Source organism: Mixophyes fleayi, chromosome 10 (genome assembly GCF_038048845.1).
Source record: "Mixophyes fleayi isolate aMixFle1 chromosome 10, aMixFle1.hap1, whole genome shotgun sequence".
NCBI lineage: Eukaryota > Metazoa > Chordata > Amphibia > Anura > Limnodynastidae > Mixophyes > Mixophyes fleayi.
In genome coordinates, this window is record NC_134411.1 from 101,417,163 (window position 1) to 101,433,323 (window position 16,161).

The 16,161-nt window shown below is 40.4% G+C and overlaps 1 protein-coding gene across 1 annotated transcript; it reads right to left on the minus strand.

Moving 5' to 3' along the window:
• Positions 1 to 3,882: 3,882 nt before the first annotated feature.
• On the minus strand, positions 3,883 to 13,708 carry MAP1LC3B (microtubule associated protein 1 light chain 3 beta). The gene is made up of 4 exons (XM_075189320.1): positions 13,541 to 13,708; positions 6,895 to 6,950; positions 5,321 to 5,427; positions 3,883 to 5,008 (listed from the first exon to the last, which is right to left on the minus strand). Exons 1-4 carry the CDS (start codon positions 13,578 to 13,580, stop codon positions 4,837 to 4,839), a joined length of 375 nt encoding a protein of 124 aa, XP_075045421.1. The 5' UTR covers positions 13,581 to 13,708; the 3' UTR covers positions 3,883 to 4,836.
• Between the last annotated feature and the right edge of the window lie 2,453 nt (positions 13,709 to 16,161).

Here is a 16,161-nt window from a genome sequence, read left to right on the forward strand (position 1 = left end):
AAAATGTTGAATAACTGCATTGGGTTTCTATTAATGGGAAGGAAATATTTTTATGTATGTTCCCAGCACTCTTAAATCAAGCCGACTTCTTACGTAACCTGCTGTGAATGGTACAAAGATCTTATAAACCCATAGAAAGAAGTCAGAATAATGTAACATCCAGGTTACCACATTTGTGCTATAGCCACCATGTTCTTAAATCAACCTGAGCGTGTCTTTAATGGCAAAATAAATAGCAGAAATATGCGCTAATATGGTGAAGTAACTAGGGGGCATTATGTTACCAAAAATAGCTTTTTCTTCATCTTCCTTCACCGTGATCGTTACAATTCCTTTAGGGTAACAAATAAGTGCAATTTTTTTTCCATTCAATAATCACCGTGGAAACACTAATTAAGCAAAGCATCCCCTCGCTCCTGCAAAAACATTGTACTGTGGCATTGGTGACTGTGTGCCCCTAAGAGGTTGCTGCTGTTTCTTCCACAGATGGTCTTATCAGGTGACTTGGACAGTATCTGACCAGCCAAATCCTACGTCATCCGCATAAAGGCTGGGAGCAAAATGTATATTGTGGAGGGGAGAAAGATTTCTTTGCAGACTGTTCTGTATTTCCCCCAAAACAAACGTTTAGTAATATTATTGGTTTTATTTTACTGTTGAACTATCTGATACATAGATTATAACGCATAGCCTAACCGCAGCTTTATTCTTATTCATTTTGTATCCCACAAATAAGCACAGGCATTTATCCGGACGGAGCGGTTATATCGCACGGGGGGAGGGGGGGAGTGTGCAGAGTATTTACCAAGAAGCAAAAAAAAAAAAAAAAAATAGAAAAAAAATAAAATAAAATGTGGAAAAAATAATGGCCATCCGCTTTCATAAACACAATTTCTATGTTCCTTGGAGCCATTTTACTTATAGCAAGTTGTTTCAATTACAGTATTACATATTGTGCATGTGAGATGTATTTCTGTAAATATCTAATCCGACTCTAAAATGTAAATTGTCAAGTATTGGTTATTGGATTTTTTTTATGTTTTCTTATTCTCCCAGGAGTTAAAGATGGTAAATTTTTAGAAAATGACGTTTTTATCTAAGTTTTAATGTACTGAAGATAAAATATGGTTTATACAAAATGCACAAAAAAAAGCAAATAAATAAGAAAAAAAAGTGTTTTTTTTCCAGGCCGTCTTTGTGCTTTTATTTAATGTGTATAGAAATGGAAGTTTTGCACGTCAAACCTCTGTGGGAGCGGGCAGTCTGGTCCTTGCGCACACCCAAAAAAGGAGTTTCCTTGGTCCTGCAAAAAAACTATCAACATTCACAAAAGTGTGTGTGTATGTATATATATATATATATATATAATGTGTCAGGAGTTCATCTGAACTAAAGTTGTGATCACGGAGGAAGATATTTTGCTTCACACGACAGACTTCCTGTTTGTAATCTCTCCTCAGCCTGGAATAGTGTAACCCAGGAGTCGGGTGCAGACACGCTGGCTCTGGAAATTGCGCTTGGTGCTCCCAGCTCTTTTCAATAATCCCATCCTAGAAAATAAAATCTTGTTTTCCCATTTAAATGCCAAAGTAATCGCCTGTGTGCACCTAATTCCTAGTGCTCCAAGCACCCAAGCACACCACCCGTCTGCCGCCTCCTCTGGAGGGAGTGTGTAACGTCAGGCACCTTAATGCTATAGTACAGGACCTCACAATAGGGCATCTGCGCTGCGGCTATTCACTTTGTCCACCATAAATGAGCCTTAAAATGTCTGTCATATTTTGTCACCACTGAAAAGTATCCTCAATTTCTTTGTATAGTTTAAAATATACAATTCTTTGAGGAGGTAAAAGTGTATTAATGTCTCAGACAGAGGCTACCAGCAAACATGGATTAGTTATATTTTTATAACAAAAAAAAAAAAAAACTGCTTTATATAGGAGTCATGTCTAGATGGGGTTTTTTTTTATTCATTTATTTTAATAGGACTGACTAAAAGGATTAACCCATTTGTTATAGTATTGTCATCATTTGCTGATTGGAAACAGTTATGATACAGCAATTTATTTTATCTCCTCTTGGTGTTCTGTTATTTTTAAGTAAACTAATAATTAAGTATAATTAAAGGGTAACTCTACTGAGACATGTTGCTTAAATATAATCTGTATGCTGGGTGCTATAGCTAACTGTATTAACTCCTATTTGAACTATGACTTTTACCTGAAATTACCTGCTTAAAATGCAGGAACACACTGTTGTGTTGTTCATAGGATAGGCTCACTAGCAACCTTGCTCACTAGTGCAGTGCAGTCTGTTTATATGGCTGCAGATGTTACTAAGGAAAGTCAGTTATTAAGAACCCATCATTAAAATGGTAGAAAGGGTTTCTTCTGAGTTTTAAGCAGGAAATTTCAGGCAAGAAATCCTATTTCAGTTATCATGGATTTCAGTAAGTTGCAATACCCAGCATCATTTTACCTGGTGACTATCTTTCAGTGGAAGTACCTTTTCAAGGGATTGCTTTATATGAATTTGGACACCTAGCTTTTTGGTGGTGCTTAGACACTTTCCAATAGTGTCTTCTGGACTCGTGAACCATTAGTGCCAATGTCCTAGGAGAGCACAGGAAGAAACGCCAGCCTTGGAGGAGTTCAGTGCTATTGAAGGCTACATGCGTGGAACGTCCCAGGTCAGTGGAACTTGTTTTGGTGAGCTTTTGTACTTAAGATTATGTCGTGCTCCGCATGTGGCTTTAATTTGTAGAAATGTATTGACGAGAAGCTTCATAATTACAGTTTGAAAGGATTTAAATAAGAGGATGCATTGTTTGTTTGTCACACTGCATTTAGCCTTCAGATTGTGGCTGTGTTGAGGAGCGAACACCTGGGCCAATCGCTGTCCCATTTGATGATCCACATGGCCAAATTGGAGCAGTCAACTGGCAATATTTTTAGCCAGTATTAGTTTGCTCTACCTGCAGAGTGAGAGATCAGCGTGCCAAGGTTACAGGCAAACGAGAACCACCCACCTTAAACAGAAACCCAGTTGTGGGGCTGGTGACCTAGTTCTGGTCTCCGAGGGTTCGTGGAGCAGAGGACACCAGTTTTGATGTGATCTGATGCATTGTTTGACCTTGAGGCATTGCTTGTGTGAATTGTAATCTGTCTGCTTCCTGCCTGTAAAGGACTCTACTTATAAGGGGGTTAGTTCACTTAACTTACTGTAGAAACTCAACTTAAATGCAGAAAGAATGCAGCACAATGTATATTAGTTTGGGCTCGATTCCCTCGTGTGTGAAGAAGATTGTAAATTAAGATCACCTGTAACATGCTCTGGGTCCTGGTGTTACACACCTGTCTATATTACAATCAGCATGAACACCATATACCCCCAAAGCAGGGAAAGTGGTCTCAGAAACCACATCCGCCCCCCCCCCTCCCGCATCTCTGCATTGATATATCGCTAATAGTCGTAGCTGCCATTAGATTATTACAACCCGTGATCTACTGATATTGATGCTGTTAGCAAAATACATGTAATCCCAAACCTGCACTGAAGGCTTCATCCACCTAATCTGTCCATCCCTGGTGCGGTTCCTGTGGACCAAGCTAACAACCAAACCCCTCTGGTAATGAAGTGGTTAAAGCAGAATCTCAGCACTGAGATGATCATTCTTCCTGCTACATTGTTACAGTATGTGGTCTCTACCACTGATGGGGGGGGGGGGGCTCTGCATAATACCACCGGGGGAAACCCCAATTCTACCAGACCCCATAGGTCCGTGGGCTTCATGTAAGTGGGATTACATACAGTTGTAGTTATACGAAAATAAAACTCAGACCAACTTGTGTGCGTATAAAACAAATTATATCACTGCAAGGATGTATATAAAAAAAAAAGCTTTATTTATACAGGAAAACATTTATAGAACAGAAAGGCAAGAACTATAGTTAAAAACTAAAAATTTGGAAAAGCTTTGTTATTCATAAGGCTAAAAAAAAATGAAATGTGCAAAAGATTAATATGGAAATTTAAACATACAAATTGAGCAATGTTTTGCTAAATGTTCTCAATTCCTAGATCTACTGTAAATAACAGAATGTTCATTACCCCTCTGCTAGCAAATCCCTTCTCTTACAGCCTTGTCCAAAGCACTTGAGTCCTATCATGAACAGACCACCAGTTCTATTGACCCCTAGGTGGCGCCACAGAAACCAGTAAAATATGGAGCATGGTATAGTTATTAAAACAGAACAATCTGTCCAATTATTTTAACTAGCAATACTCCAACCTTCTTCCCTCTTGTGTTAGACACGTAGGACTCTGATGTTCTACATAAACACATGAATTGGCGTTTCAAGCCAGTCCTTGTGTCAAACAAACAATAGCACAAAACGTATGCTGCAATATAAAAGCTTAACCAAAACAAAATAACATGCTACTCAAATGCTGCGGGCAGTGTACAGACGGGTATTCCAATGCCCTTGCAGATCATATAAGCACGTAAAACGTTTGCCCCAAAATGAACAGAGATGTTGCGATTATGAAAAAAATTGTTTTCAAGCATTTCTCTTGCTACAAAGTTCCTTTAGATAATGGGACAAGAAATGATCACATTACACAAGGAATATAAATTAGTCTCTTTCTGACTTAGCATATGTACTTTTAATTTTAAGCAATTATGAAGATCCATTTTAAAACTTATATTTTATGGGTAGCATGAATACATGGATCTACTTTTAGAAGACCTGTATTTTGCTGCAGTTTTCCCCTAAGGACTTTGCAAGGGGAAAAAAAATCTTTTAAAATTAAAAACCAAATTGTGGCTGCAGAGTTTTATGCGTCTTTCATCCCGAATGTCTCCTGTGATGCGTAAACCATGTAGAGAAACCCGTCCTCGTCCTTCTCCTGCTCGTAGACCTCAGAGATGGCTGTGCAGACGCTCACCATGCTGTGGCTGTTCACTAGGAGGAAGAAGGCTTGGTTGGCGTTCAGTTGTAGCCGTCTCCTGTAAAGGGAAGAAGAATAAAACGTATTGCGTTACACCACTGCCAAATCCGTTGACATGTACTAAAGATCTGAGTCCGCTTTATGAATGAGCATAATGTTTGGTCTGGAAGCTGAAGGCAGCGACTGTGGAATCGGTGCATGTATTACAGTGTGAATAAGGACATTGTCTAAAGATGGTCACAAAAAGGTGATATATTTGGTTGAATTGATGCTGTGACTTTTTAAACCTTAAAAACTTTAACTCTGCAAACCAAGTGTGATCACTGTCATTCCCAGCCTCAGACCAGTGTAACTCAACATCACCTCTTACCTGATTATTTTAATGAGCTCGCTCATATTAACGTGGTCCGGAACAAGGAATTTGGTTTTATCCAGCACTGGAAGTTGCTTCTCTCCCTTGTACCTCTCGATAATCACCTGCAGGTAATAATAGCGGCTGAAACGTTGTAGTGTTAGGTTGTAAAATGTATAAAGCTGATTACAGCAATACGTGTAGGGTGGGAGATGTGTTTAGGCCAGGCCAGGCCAACCTGTGGCTCTCCAGGTGTTGTAAAACTACAAGCTCCAGCATACCCTGTCAGCTATACACTGGCTATTGCTTGGAGTTTAGTTTCACAACACGTGGACAGCCATAGATTATCCAGGTCTGGTTTGGACAATGGTTCTTTTGAGGCTGAATGCAGAAAATTACATTTTTGCAGTTTTCCTCTTGCTGGAAATTAATATTACAGAGTGACTTGAGGTCGTACCGTTGCACGAAAACCCATTTGCTATATTTGAACTCTAGAGCAAAACACTGAACACTTGTTTATCTGTGTATGACTATTGCTGTTCAGTACAACTGCAGAAATATACAATGTGTGTGTGTACAGTTTCCGCTGTCCTTTTTTGCAAATTTTCTCCAAAAAGGAGAAATCACTTTTCTTTTTTCCTCTTGGAGTTGCCTGTGGAAAATACCAGTGTCTGCAAAACTCCGATCTGTCTACATAAGTGTGTAAATATCAGGATGACGCCATTAGGAGAAGCACTTGCCAGAGAAGCAGTCATATGACTGATCGGGTGTCTTGTGAGAGTAACTGCCATCTGGAGAACACTGTAATATGATCTCTGCAGTGTCTACCTCCCCCTCTGTACAGCATCCAGCCCCAGAAGGGGTTAGTGAGATAACCAGACAGTCCTACTGTGTGTGTATAACGGGTAGGCCAACTTGCGGCTCTCCAGGTGTTGTGAAACTACAAATCCCAGCATGCCTTTCCACCTATCTGCTGGTTATCTACTGGCAAAGCATGCTGGGACTTGTAGTTTCACAACACCTGGAGAGCTGCAGGTTGCCTGCCCCCGGTGTATAATGTAGCTGTATTTCATTTGCAAGCAAAAATAATGTACAAATTTGTGACTTTTCCCATATTCTGAGTATTCTGCTTTAAAGTACAAATATATTTGTATGTCACCAATTTGCAACATCCCTTCTAACTCACAGCCGGGTAAATCTTGTAGCGTGAGCTCAGAGATTGTGTACAGAGGAGCACACAGCTACTTGAACCAAGCGTGTTTACTTTTGCTATCATTGTATGTGTTTTAAGCAATTATCGGCCTTAAATCATTCGTAATATCCCTGAAACGCGTATGCTTTCCAATATGAGCAGATGTAGATGGCCAAATTGACTTAATCTGATTGTATTCTGTAGGAAGTGTTTATGCAAAAAAGCTGATTGCATTATGAGCATTATAGTTGTGAGCTTAAAGTACATCACGCCTAAAATGTTGTTATATTGCGTATGAGCTGAAAGTCTTATTGTGTCCTAAACAACCATTGTACTTCTATGGATATACTGTATGTTGTTGTTGCACATAAAAATAATTAGTATGTAGAATATTACTCACCGGGATTTTGGTTGGATGCTGCTCCCTAATTACCCGAACATCCTCCACTCTTTGCTCTACAAATAGAAGAAAAAAAAAAAGAAGCTGATTGAAGTGATAAGGTCTTGTGAATTTAGTTTTTATGGTTTAACCACATCTAACGGTAGCTGTTTTGCCAGTTAGTCACACTTTACATTGGATCTATACATAGGCAAACCGAGGGGGTTTCCTAGTGCCTGTAAACCCCCTCCAAGCCTGGGGCACTGTATAATTGAGGTGGCTGGACCCTGCCCCCGCTTCACACAGCTCTGCTTGAAAAGTGAGAACTGCCTGCACCTAACAGTAGTACATGCAGCATTGCCCATGTATATTATGGGGATAGGAAGAGTTGGAGAGCAACTATACAAAACCCACTCCTCAAATCTGGAAATTCAGTTTAAATGTCCAGTTCGTCGTCCTTCTGGCTGATGCTGTCTAGGCAGCAATCTACCTCCTTATCCACTAGATTGTATAGTGAGCCTCAATCTTAAATCACCAGGTGCTATGTTACAACCTCCTACACTTGGTGTCCTCGGGGTACCTGTCATTGCCCATTCCTTTAAACACACATTGGACACTGTGACAAAAACTCTAATTGTTCCATGGATTTTATTTGTTCTTTCATCCATCGGTTCAGTAAAACATATCCCGCATGTCTAAACTTCTACTTCCTAGTCCAGCAGCTTCAGGCTATGTACCAGGCTTTCAGTAGCCAGTTACAATAACTCTGATATTAATCAATGTGCCCTTACTATAGAGGGTCGTCCTCCAGTTGTGGAACTACAATGTCCTAATGACATTTGTATGATGGGGCTTGTTGGGACTAGCGAACCACTGGCTGCCCCCTGATTAGGTACTTCTCAATCTGAGAACATGATATTAAACCCTAATCAGAGGATGTGCTTTTAATATTGATGATAGTTATTTTATCTCACAATGACAATATTATATCCATCCACTGCAGCAGCACCAACATTGTACAAAGGGGATTTCTCCTTACTAAGCACAGGCAATTATAATATACAAGTTAACCCGTGCATGATACTCATGCATTCTAGTCAAATCAAGCTATTTAAGGTGTTAAAAAGGTTCTTGTCATGCATTTGGGGCTAGGCCAGGCCTCCTCAGGGGAAGAGCGTTACTTCCCGACGTAAGCGCCCTTTTTTAACGTGGTTTTGTCCACATGTCACCACCACATCATTCTTCTCCATCACCTCATCCTTCATTTTTATCGCCACATCTATCCAGATGTCTATCCAGACACAGGGATCTCTCTCAGCGGTCCTGAGTATCACACTCCTCTCGCTCTGTCACCCTCGGCAACCACCAACCACTCCCAACTGTCACCCCCGGCAACCACCAACCACTCCCAACTGTCACCCCCCAACCACTCCCCACTGTCACCCCCGGCAACCACCAACCACTCCCAACTGTCACCCCCGGCAACCACCAACCACTCCCAACTGTCACTTCTCCTTCAAGAAATATATATATATATTTTTTAAAAATCTTTATAAACACTCATAACAATTAACAAATTAAATTAACAAATTAGTATACCAAATTTCAGCCCTTTCTGAGTTTTTTTCCCCACACACACACTAAGAATTTAGTAGGTCAGTGTATAACTCCGCCCAGCAAGTGGCGCTTCAGCTTGTTTTTGGTTTTTTTCACACACAGACACACGCCACTAGGCTTTTATATTATATATATGATATATAATATTAGACACTTTCCTTTGTGAAAGTACTGAAAATAGAAATTCTACTTTATATAGGAGAAACATATGTTTATCAGCCACTCTTATGTTTAATTTTCTTGCTCAATGAGGCAGGAACAGAAAGATCATGGAATCAGCAAAGGTATCTTCTCCAAAATATCCATTATTCATACTCCCCACCACCTGTCAGGGGGGGTGTGTCCCCCCTTACTGACCGATCCCAAAATGAATGTTGCTTTTATTATTTTATTACCAAATTTAAACTGCAGGAATGTGACATTTTCAGATAAATATCCTATATCACTCTTCCCCAAAAAATATGTTTGTTGTAACTGCCTCTACAAACTACACTGTAAAGAGATCCCATGTTACTTTGACCTCTGTATCCATGTATATGATTCCTCTATGCTGTTTGTTCTTTTTCAATAAAGAGATTATACAAAAAAAACAAATCCTATATTGTGCAGTGCTGTAAATAAAGGGTTATATAGCTTGACCTGTAATATATCCTGACCAGGGACTGCTCACAAGAGTTAAATGACTGTCGGGAACGTCTCAGTATGTGCGACTGGGATTGGTGAAGGGCAGCAATTTTTTAATGCACATAAAACGTCCCGCTTTCCACTCCGGCTAATGAGTAAGGAAACTGTAATATATTGTATTGTCAGCATCAGAACATCTAGGTTTGCTAATGGTACAAGGAGCATTATCATTCTGCATTAATGTATGTATAATATAGAGCTCTTAAAGGAATAGTATCTCCCATTTGTACCCAATGCTATATACAGGGTGATTCAAAAGTCGCACTACACCCTTTTATTTCAAACACTCTACAGGAAATTGGGAAACCTGAATACGCCAGTAAGGTATGGGCGACGTGGTCTATCTTTTACGATATGTACAAAACATGGGCGCCATCTTGAAATCGGCCAATCGGCCCAATTCCTGTAGAGTTTTTGAAATAAAAGGGTGTACTGCGACTTTTGAATCACCCTGTACAATGAATGTACCTTAAAAAGCCAATGAAACAGCATCAAGCGTTTAGCAGGTGAGCTGCCATACTTAGTATCCGCATCAGTGTGTGGATTATTGCTTATGTGATTGTAATTCAAGCTCTATGGACCACTGTAGCTCCCCCCACAGGCAATATGAAGAAATGCAACTAATCCACTAACATCTTTATATACAGTAGTATAGATGTATATACAGCCATTTAATCCCTTCCAGAGCCAGCCCAATCATGACCGGTATTAATGATCTGTCCCCAGATGTCAGTATCGACCAGCTGCACAATAAGACTAATTGTTCTGTACATTAGATGCATTTCTTACCATCTAGTCTTATACCCTGTAAACCCAACCTGGTAGTGATGTCTACAGAGACAGTCAGCCAATACCCTGCCAGCTCAGCAGATGGTAGAAATCTGTAATACTATCCCTTGTTTTATATGTAAAACACTGGTGGGAGGATACAAGTTGCTCACTGAAAGGTAATCTGTAATATATGAAGAAAGGACGAGATGAGCAACATCCAGCAACTACTTAGATTGTATCACAGACATAGTCAGCTGTGCCATTGCCTGTTCTAGCGAGTACATTAACTGATTATATATATATCCTACATGACTTTCAGTACCGGACAGACACTTCCACCCTCTTCTAGCTTGTTAGGATTCCCCTGAGGTCTACACCATAGTCTGCGGAACCATGAGAGGGAGATAAGTGCTCGGCCACTGTAGTCCTGCTGTGAGCGGAAGACAAATTAATATGACCAGGCCCCTTGATGGAACTAGAGCCCCCTCTCTGCTCCCCACCCTAGTGGCTGTCATGGGCTCCACAGCAGCCTCTGGTGGCGATACCAGGGATTTCACATAGTAATATATTGCTAGAGCAGTGAGTGATGAAGTAACAGCGATAGGTCACAATGTGAAAGGCCCCAATCTGATTAACAATGTTCAGTATGAATGATCTACAGGAGCAGGAACCAATCAGAATGGTTCCTGGTCCTATGTCTTTACTCTCATGCTGTCACTGAGATCTAGGAGAGATGGTGAGACTGTAGAAGGGATAGAAATGATCTGTTCTCCATTTCCCACTTGTATAAACATGTATTAAATGCAGTTTAAAACAAAGCAAACTTATGGGTTTAGTGCAACTGTACATTAAACTAAATCTAATCCGATTTATTGTGTGTCGTCCTGGATTGTGTGTTGTGTTACAATGTCAGACAGGCAGCACAGGAGAAGCGACACCTATAGTGTGTCTGGGTGATCACAGCTGAGTAATGGTTTCACTTTCAGTATGAGGGATCTGCTCTAGTTAATCAGTGTCCACAGTAGGAATTACCCCAGCACCACAAAACATGGTCACAGGTAGAGGCTTGATCGTGTCATATGGAAAATGAAAATGGAATAGTTTGTTTATGTGTCCACTCCTTGTGTAATTATGAGACCTCACTGAGAGAGTGTGTGTGTGTGTATATATATATTATATACTTACGTTGTTATACTGTATTTATAAATACCACCACTGGATTTATAAACTGAACATTACTTATTTGTACTACAACTAAAAAGCATTGCAAAACATGACCCCTGCTTGCTACAGTCCCCTCCTACAGTAGTAACCTCTTCTGTTCCAGTATAGTAGACTCTAAGCAGCAAGACATACAAATGTCAGGAAAATTAGTATAAGACCCATTTCTAAGCTGTGATGGACAGGTGCCACCTTACATCTACAGCAGAACCGGACCTGAGAACAATTAGATTATTATTCCTACGAATGAAGAACTGGTTCACCCTGTAGCCACCAGATCAGCTATTAAAACCTGATGATGTCATTACATGAAACCAATCCTGTTTTTTTTAACCATCAAACCCTGGTCCTGACAGTACATTGATGCCGACCTGTCATTATGCAATTAGCCAAACCAAGCAACACAGATCATTTTCTTGTGTGATAAAAGCAGCTCCGGGCTAATTGGTGGCTGTGTGCTGAACACATACTCCTTTGTGTTCTACAGAAATACATCACTTTGCATAGCTGCCAGGACCAGTCTTTAGTCAACCAGAGGAAAAAGGTCACCAATTGTCTTATGAGACCAACAACAAATCCAGCTGTCAGTCTAAAGAGTGATTATTACAGGAGTACTGCACCAAAACACAATGATATGCTATACAGATCTCTTACAATCACTTGTAGCATTTAAATATTACAGTGCGCTCATCCAGATTTATGGGAGCTGTGTGGCTGCGTTGGTCCATTTCCTGCATGTCAGTGGTAGGATGTGGTTTATAAGACTCCCAATAGCAAAAACCCTGCATCAAAACACTGCATAATGACTTCACTCACATCACAATGCAACAGATGACAATTTAACCAATTGCTGGCCACAGTCTGGCAATTCCACTCAGAGCAAGATCTGGGCCTTGCAAAATGAATCTGCAACGATGCAGAAAAAACACTGCTCTATTCAAAGCAGCCCCCACCATCAAATATACAATTAGTATTTTAGGGTTAGATTATATAGAACTGTGTAGGGAGAATAAGCATTTATGAACAGACGCACTACTCAGTACAGACACTCGCCAACAAAACCGGACACCAGAAAAAATTAATTTTCCAGGATCATGTTCACCCAGCTGCTGCTGCAGCAGCTCTGACACTTACAGGGAGGGTTAAGGCTGTTTTCACCCTCCTGATGCTTTTAGAAATGCTACAGATTTTACTTCTGTTGTAATAAACAAGGACACACAAAGAGCATTAAGGCTCGTGATCCAAAAATCTCTCAGCCAGACAACAGTTTGACCGTCACTGCAGCCAGCAGCCTGGGCCTAAATCCTCAGTCATTCACCAGATAACATTGGTGGTGACCTAGAAAATGCACCAGGCAATATATATATATATACACACACACACACACACACACACCTGCTGTGAGATTCTGGGGGACACCTCACTGCAGAACACACTGATACATTCATGGATTGGGTTGCTAAATGTTTTGTCAGTTTAGTTGCACCCAAAGGACCACTGGATTATAGCCCATCCTCTCTATGAACACATATACAAAGTTATCAATGTCACAGAACAATTCCTAAAACCTGATCAAGGCCTTATGAACTAAGGGGCACATTTTTTGGAGAGCTTCAGAAAACCCATATTGGTATATTACAGGAAGACAGGAACAGCTGTTGGTATTTTTATTAATACCAATAAAGTGTTATATATTCTGCATACTGTGCTGTGTGCAAGGATGAGGAGTCGGCTATTTGGGGGTGATCAGGAGTCTGGACATTGATCGTAAATCGGTAACGTATTGTGAGCTATACAGGGCCCATCCCCCAGCTCTGCAGTGTCTGCTCTCTGGTAAAGATGATTTAATCCTGTCCTTTCCCCCTTGGCCATTATTACACAGTGTCTGGGGAACCTATGGCATTCTGCCGACCCTGTGACTGGTCTGCTAAACACACCTGTACCCCCAGTACCTGTACCCCAATACCTCTACCCCCAATACACCCCAGTACCTCTACCCCCAATACACCCCAGTACCTCTACCCCCAATACACCCCAGTACCTCTACCCCCTTTAGTTTCTTTTTAAGGGCTCTTGTTCCACTATTAAGAGACATTTTCAGCCATTGCCAACTGTACCCCAATCTTATCAGGACAATTAACCGACATTAACCGTTCCCAGCTGGCAGACGGCTCAGAGATACAATGTAACAATAAACGATAAACAATGTATCAGTTACAGAGTACGGGGTAATACAGGGGGAGGGGATACATAGAACAACACTTTGGCCGCCTCCATCGATTCCATTTAACCGTTTCATCACCATGGACATAACCCAAGTCCTCCATAGGGCAGGTGGCCCCGTAGCCTGGGGCCCCTCCCAGCTGGTTCTTACCTAGAGTCCTCCTCTGCTTGAAGGTCTTCTCTGAAGGCATCTCCCCCCTGTGTGATGTGGACTGTCCCCAAATAAAGAGCTTCAGCCTGTGTCCCCCGACTCTTCTTGTCCCACTGGCCGGAGAGCGCTGTCTGAGGAACCTGCCCCCAGCTCCAAAACAAAACACTGGCCCGTGACGTCACCCGCTACGTCACATGGGAGCTTCCCGCCGCCATGTTGGAGGTGGCAGAGACCTGGGGGAGGTGTATGCAGAATACAGTGACTTGCATAACAATGTACGTGCCCAGACAATGATTATATTATGTGTTGCATTGTATCAGTGTTTACATGATGACCTCACCCATAAACAGAACACAATCCTGTACATTGCAGGCTCCCAGCATGTCACTGCCATGTGCCCCAACCCTTCAGCTCCATATAATCATTATTGTAAGCTGAGAATGTGTGTGTATATATATATATATATATATATATATATATATATATATATATATATGTATAATGTATATATTGTTCTGATAGCGTGGATTGACTAACAGGGCATCCATTGTGTCTGGAAATGGCCCTATGTTATCAATACTGAAAAATCTATGATGCCTCATAAATAAAGATTAATGATGAAGCTACTGACCAAATGCACAGAAAAAATATATCCTTTTACTGTCTATTCTTGTTCTTTAGGTCTTATTAGTATTAATTAAAAATGTATAGTTAAAATGCAACAAAATTACATTATAACACATTTTGGTAAACCGAACCTGATGGGACTTGTAGTGCCCAGAGGTGCGATAGGTGGAAATAGTTGTCACACACTTGCAGCATCTTCACTGTTCTTGGTGAGTGTTTTAGCAAATCTGCTTTTTGCTGAAGACATTATTCATTTCTAAGCAGCTGCACCTGGTAACAATTAAATGGTGGATGTTCCAACATGGATATAAATTCCCAGGTTCATATTCATGGGTAGATGTAGAGACTACACTGTAAGGTAAGTACTCGCAGTACTGCAAACACTAAACATATCTCAGCTGCCAGCGGCAGCAGTCACCCCTAGTACACACCTGGAGGACATATCATCAGACTGGTGTCACTTTAGGTTTTGTGAACGTCTTGTTTTTTCACCAATAAAACTCTGTTTTCCATAGAGCTGCATTGTGTTCATGGTTGAGACATGTGAAACGCATCAGGGAACATACATGACCTTTCCTCTCTCCTTTAAGCTAATATAATGATGGCTCAGAGTGTCCAGTACTGTACCGAGTACACTGAGAGGAAGAGGCGTTCCATGGTGGTGGGAAAACCCTGCGCTTATTGTCTATATTTTAAAGAGACATTTGTGTAACCATGTAAAAGAGGTCAAAAGTATACACTGATATTTATTGTTACAAGTGGGACGGGGACAAAGGAATATGTCAGTGTGCATTGAGCAACTTCGGAATTGGTTTGTGAGTTAATCTGAGAAACATAAACATACAATAGTACAGCAGTCACCAGTCTTTACAAACCATAAAAAAGTTATTTATATATATATATATATATATATATATATATATATATATATAATTTTTTTATTTATTTTTATTGTTATTTTTTTTGTGGGGTGAGGTACTACCATTTTTGAAGACATTTAAAGTTATGCTTTAGCCCGGACTCTCAACAAACTCTCCTTGGTCACGTCATCTCCTTGTGACCCGGGGCCTAAAAACTAGATTATAGGGAATATTTACTAATCTGCCTGTTTGAAAAAGTGAGGATGTTGCCTATAGCAACCAATCAGATTCTAGTTATCATTTATTTAGTACATTCTCAAAAATTACAGCCAGAATCTGATTGGTTGCTATTGGAAACATCTCAACATTTACAAACCCGCAGTTTAGTATATATACCCCCATAAGTGTAATTGGGCAGAGAAGTGGTGTCTGACAATTCAGTAAATAAATGCAATATACAATAGGTTATAATAATATTAACTTAAACCATTCACAAAAAATGCAACTTTATTGGTAAGTGTCAGAAGAGCCAAATATGGTCTTTGCACAGAATATTAGGTTGTTTGTAAATTGATTATGTTTTAATTACTGTAAAACCACAGTTAGTGAGAGATTTAATGCTCTGAGCTGAAATTAGTCCCAGGAAATCAGTTTATGTAGATGCCTTCTGAATAATGTGCCTTCTAATCAGTAGTCTGATCCTTTACACTGTGCAGGAACCTGAGCAAAGTCATTATGTAGTTTATACAGAGAATGCAAATCACAGGGGGATGTTTAGAAGTAACAAAGTAGCACAATAGAATATTCAACACCTTGTGGAGGTTAAAGGTTAAACAGAGAGTTATTTGTACAACCAACATCTCTAAGACTCTAAAGTGGGAGGAGGACACTTATATCTCATGTGGGTGGTTTATGGTCCCTGCAAGACTCTGTGTTATTGTTCCACTGTTTCCCAACTCCAGTCCTCAGGGACCCCTAACAGTGCAAGTTTTCCAGGTACCCACCTGTGGATCTGTTACATTGTGTCAGTCAGTAATGATTACACCTGTGCTCCAGCAAAGAGATATGGAAAACCTGCACTGTTAGGGGTCCATGAGGACTGGAGTTGGGAATGACTAAAACCATTCTGATTAC

What these genes read in the sequence shown, in the direction of transcription:
- MAP1LC3B (XM_075189320.1), bottom strand. Translation starts at nt 13,580, where the DNA reads ATGCCTTCAGAGAAGACCTTCAAGCAGAGGAGGACTCTAG. An exon ending in CAAGCAGAGGAGGACTCTAG is followed by an intron (nt 6,951 to 13,540) that starts GTAAGAACCAGC and finishes TTCTATTTGTAG; the next exon opens with AGCAAAGAGTGGAGGATGTT. An exon ending in GAGCTCATTAAAATAATCAG is followed by an intron (nt 5,009 to 5,320) that starts GTAAGAGGTGAT and finishes TTCCCTTTACAG; the next exon opens with GAGACGGCTACAACTGAACG.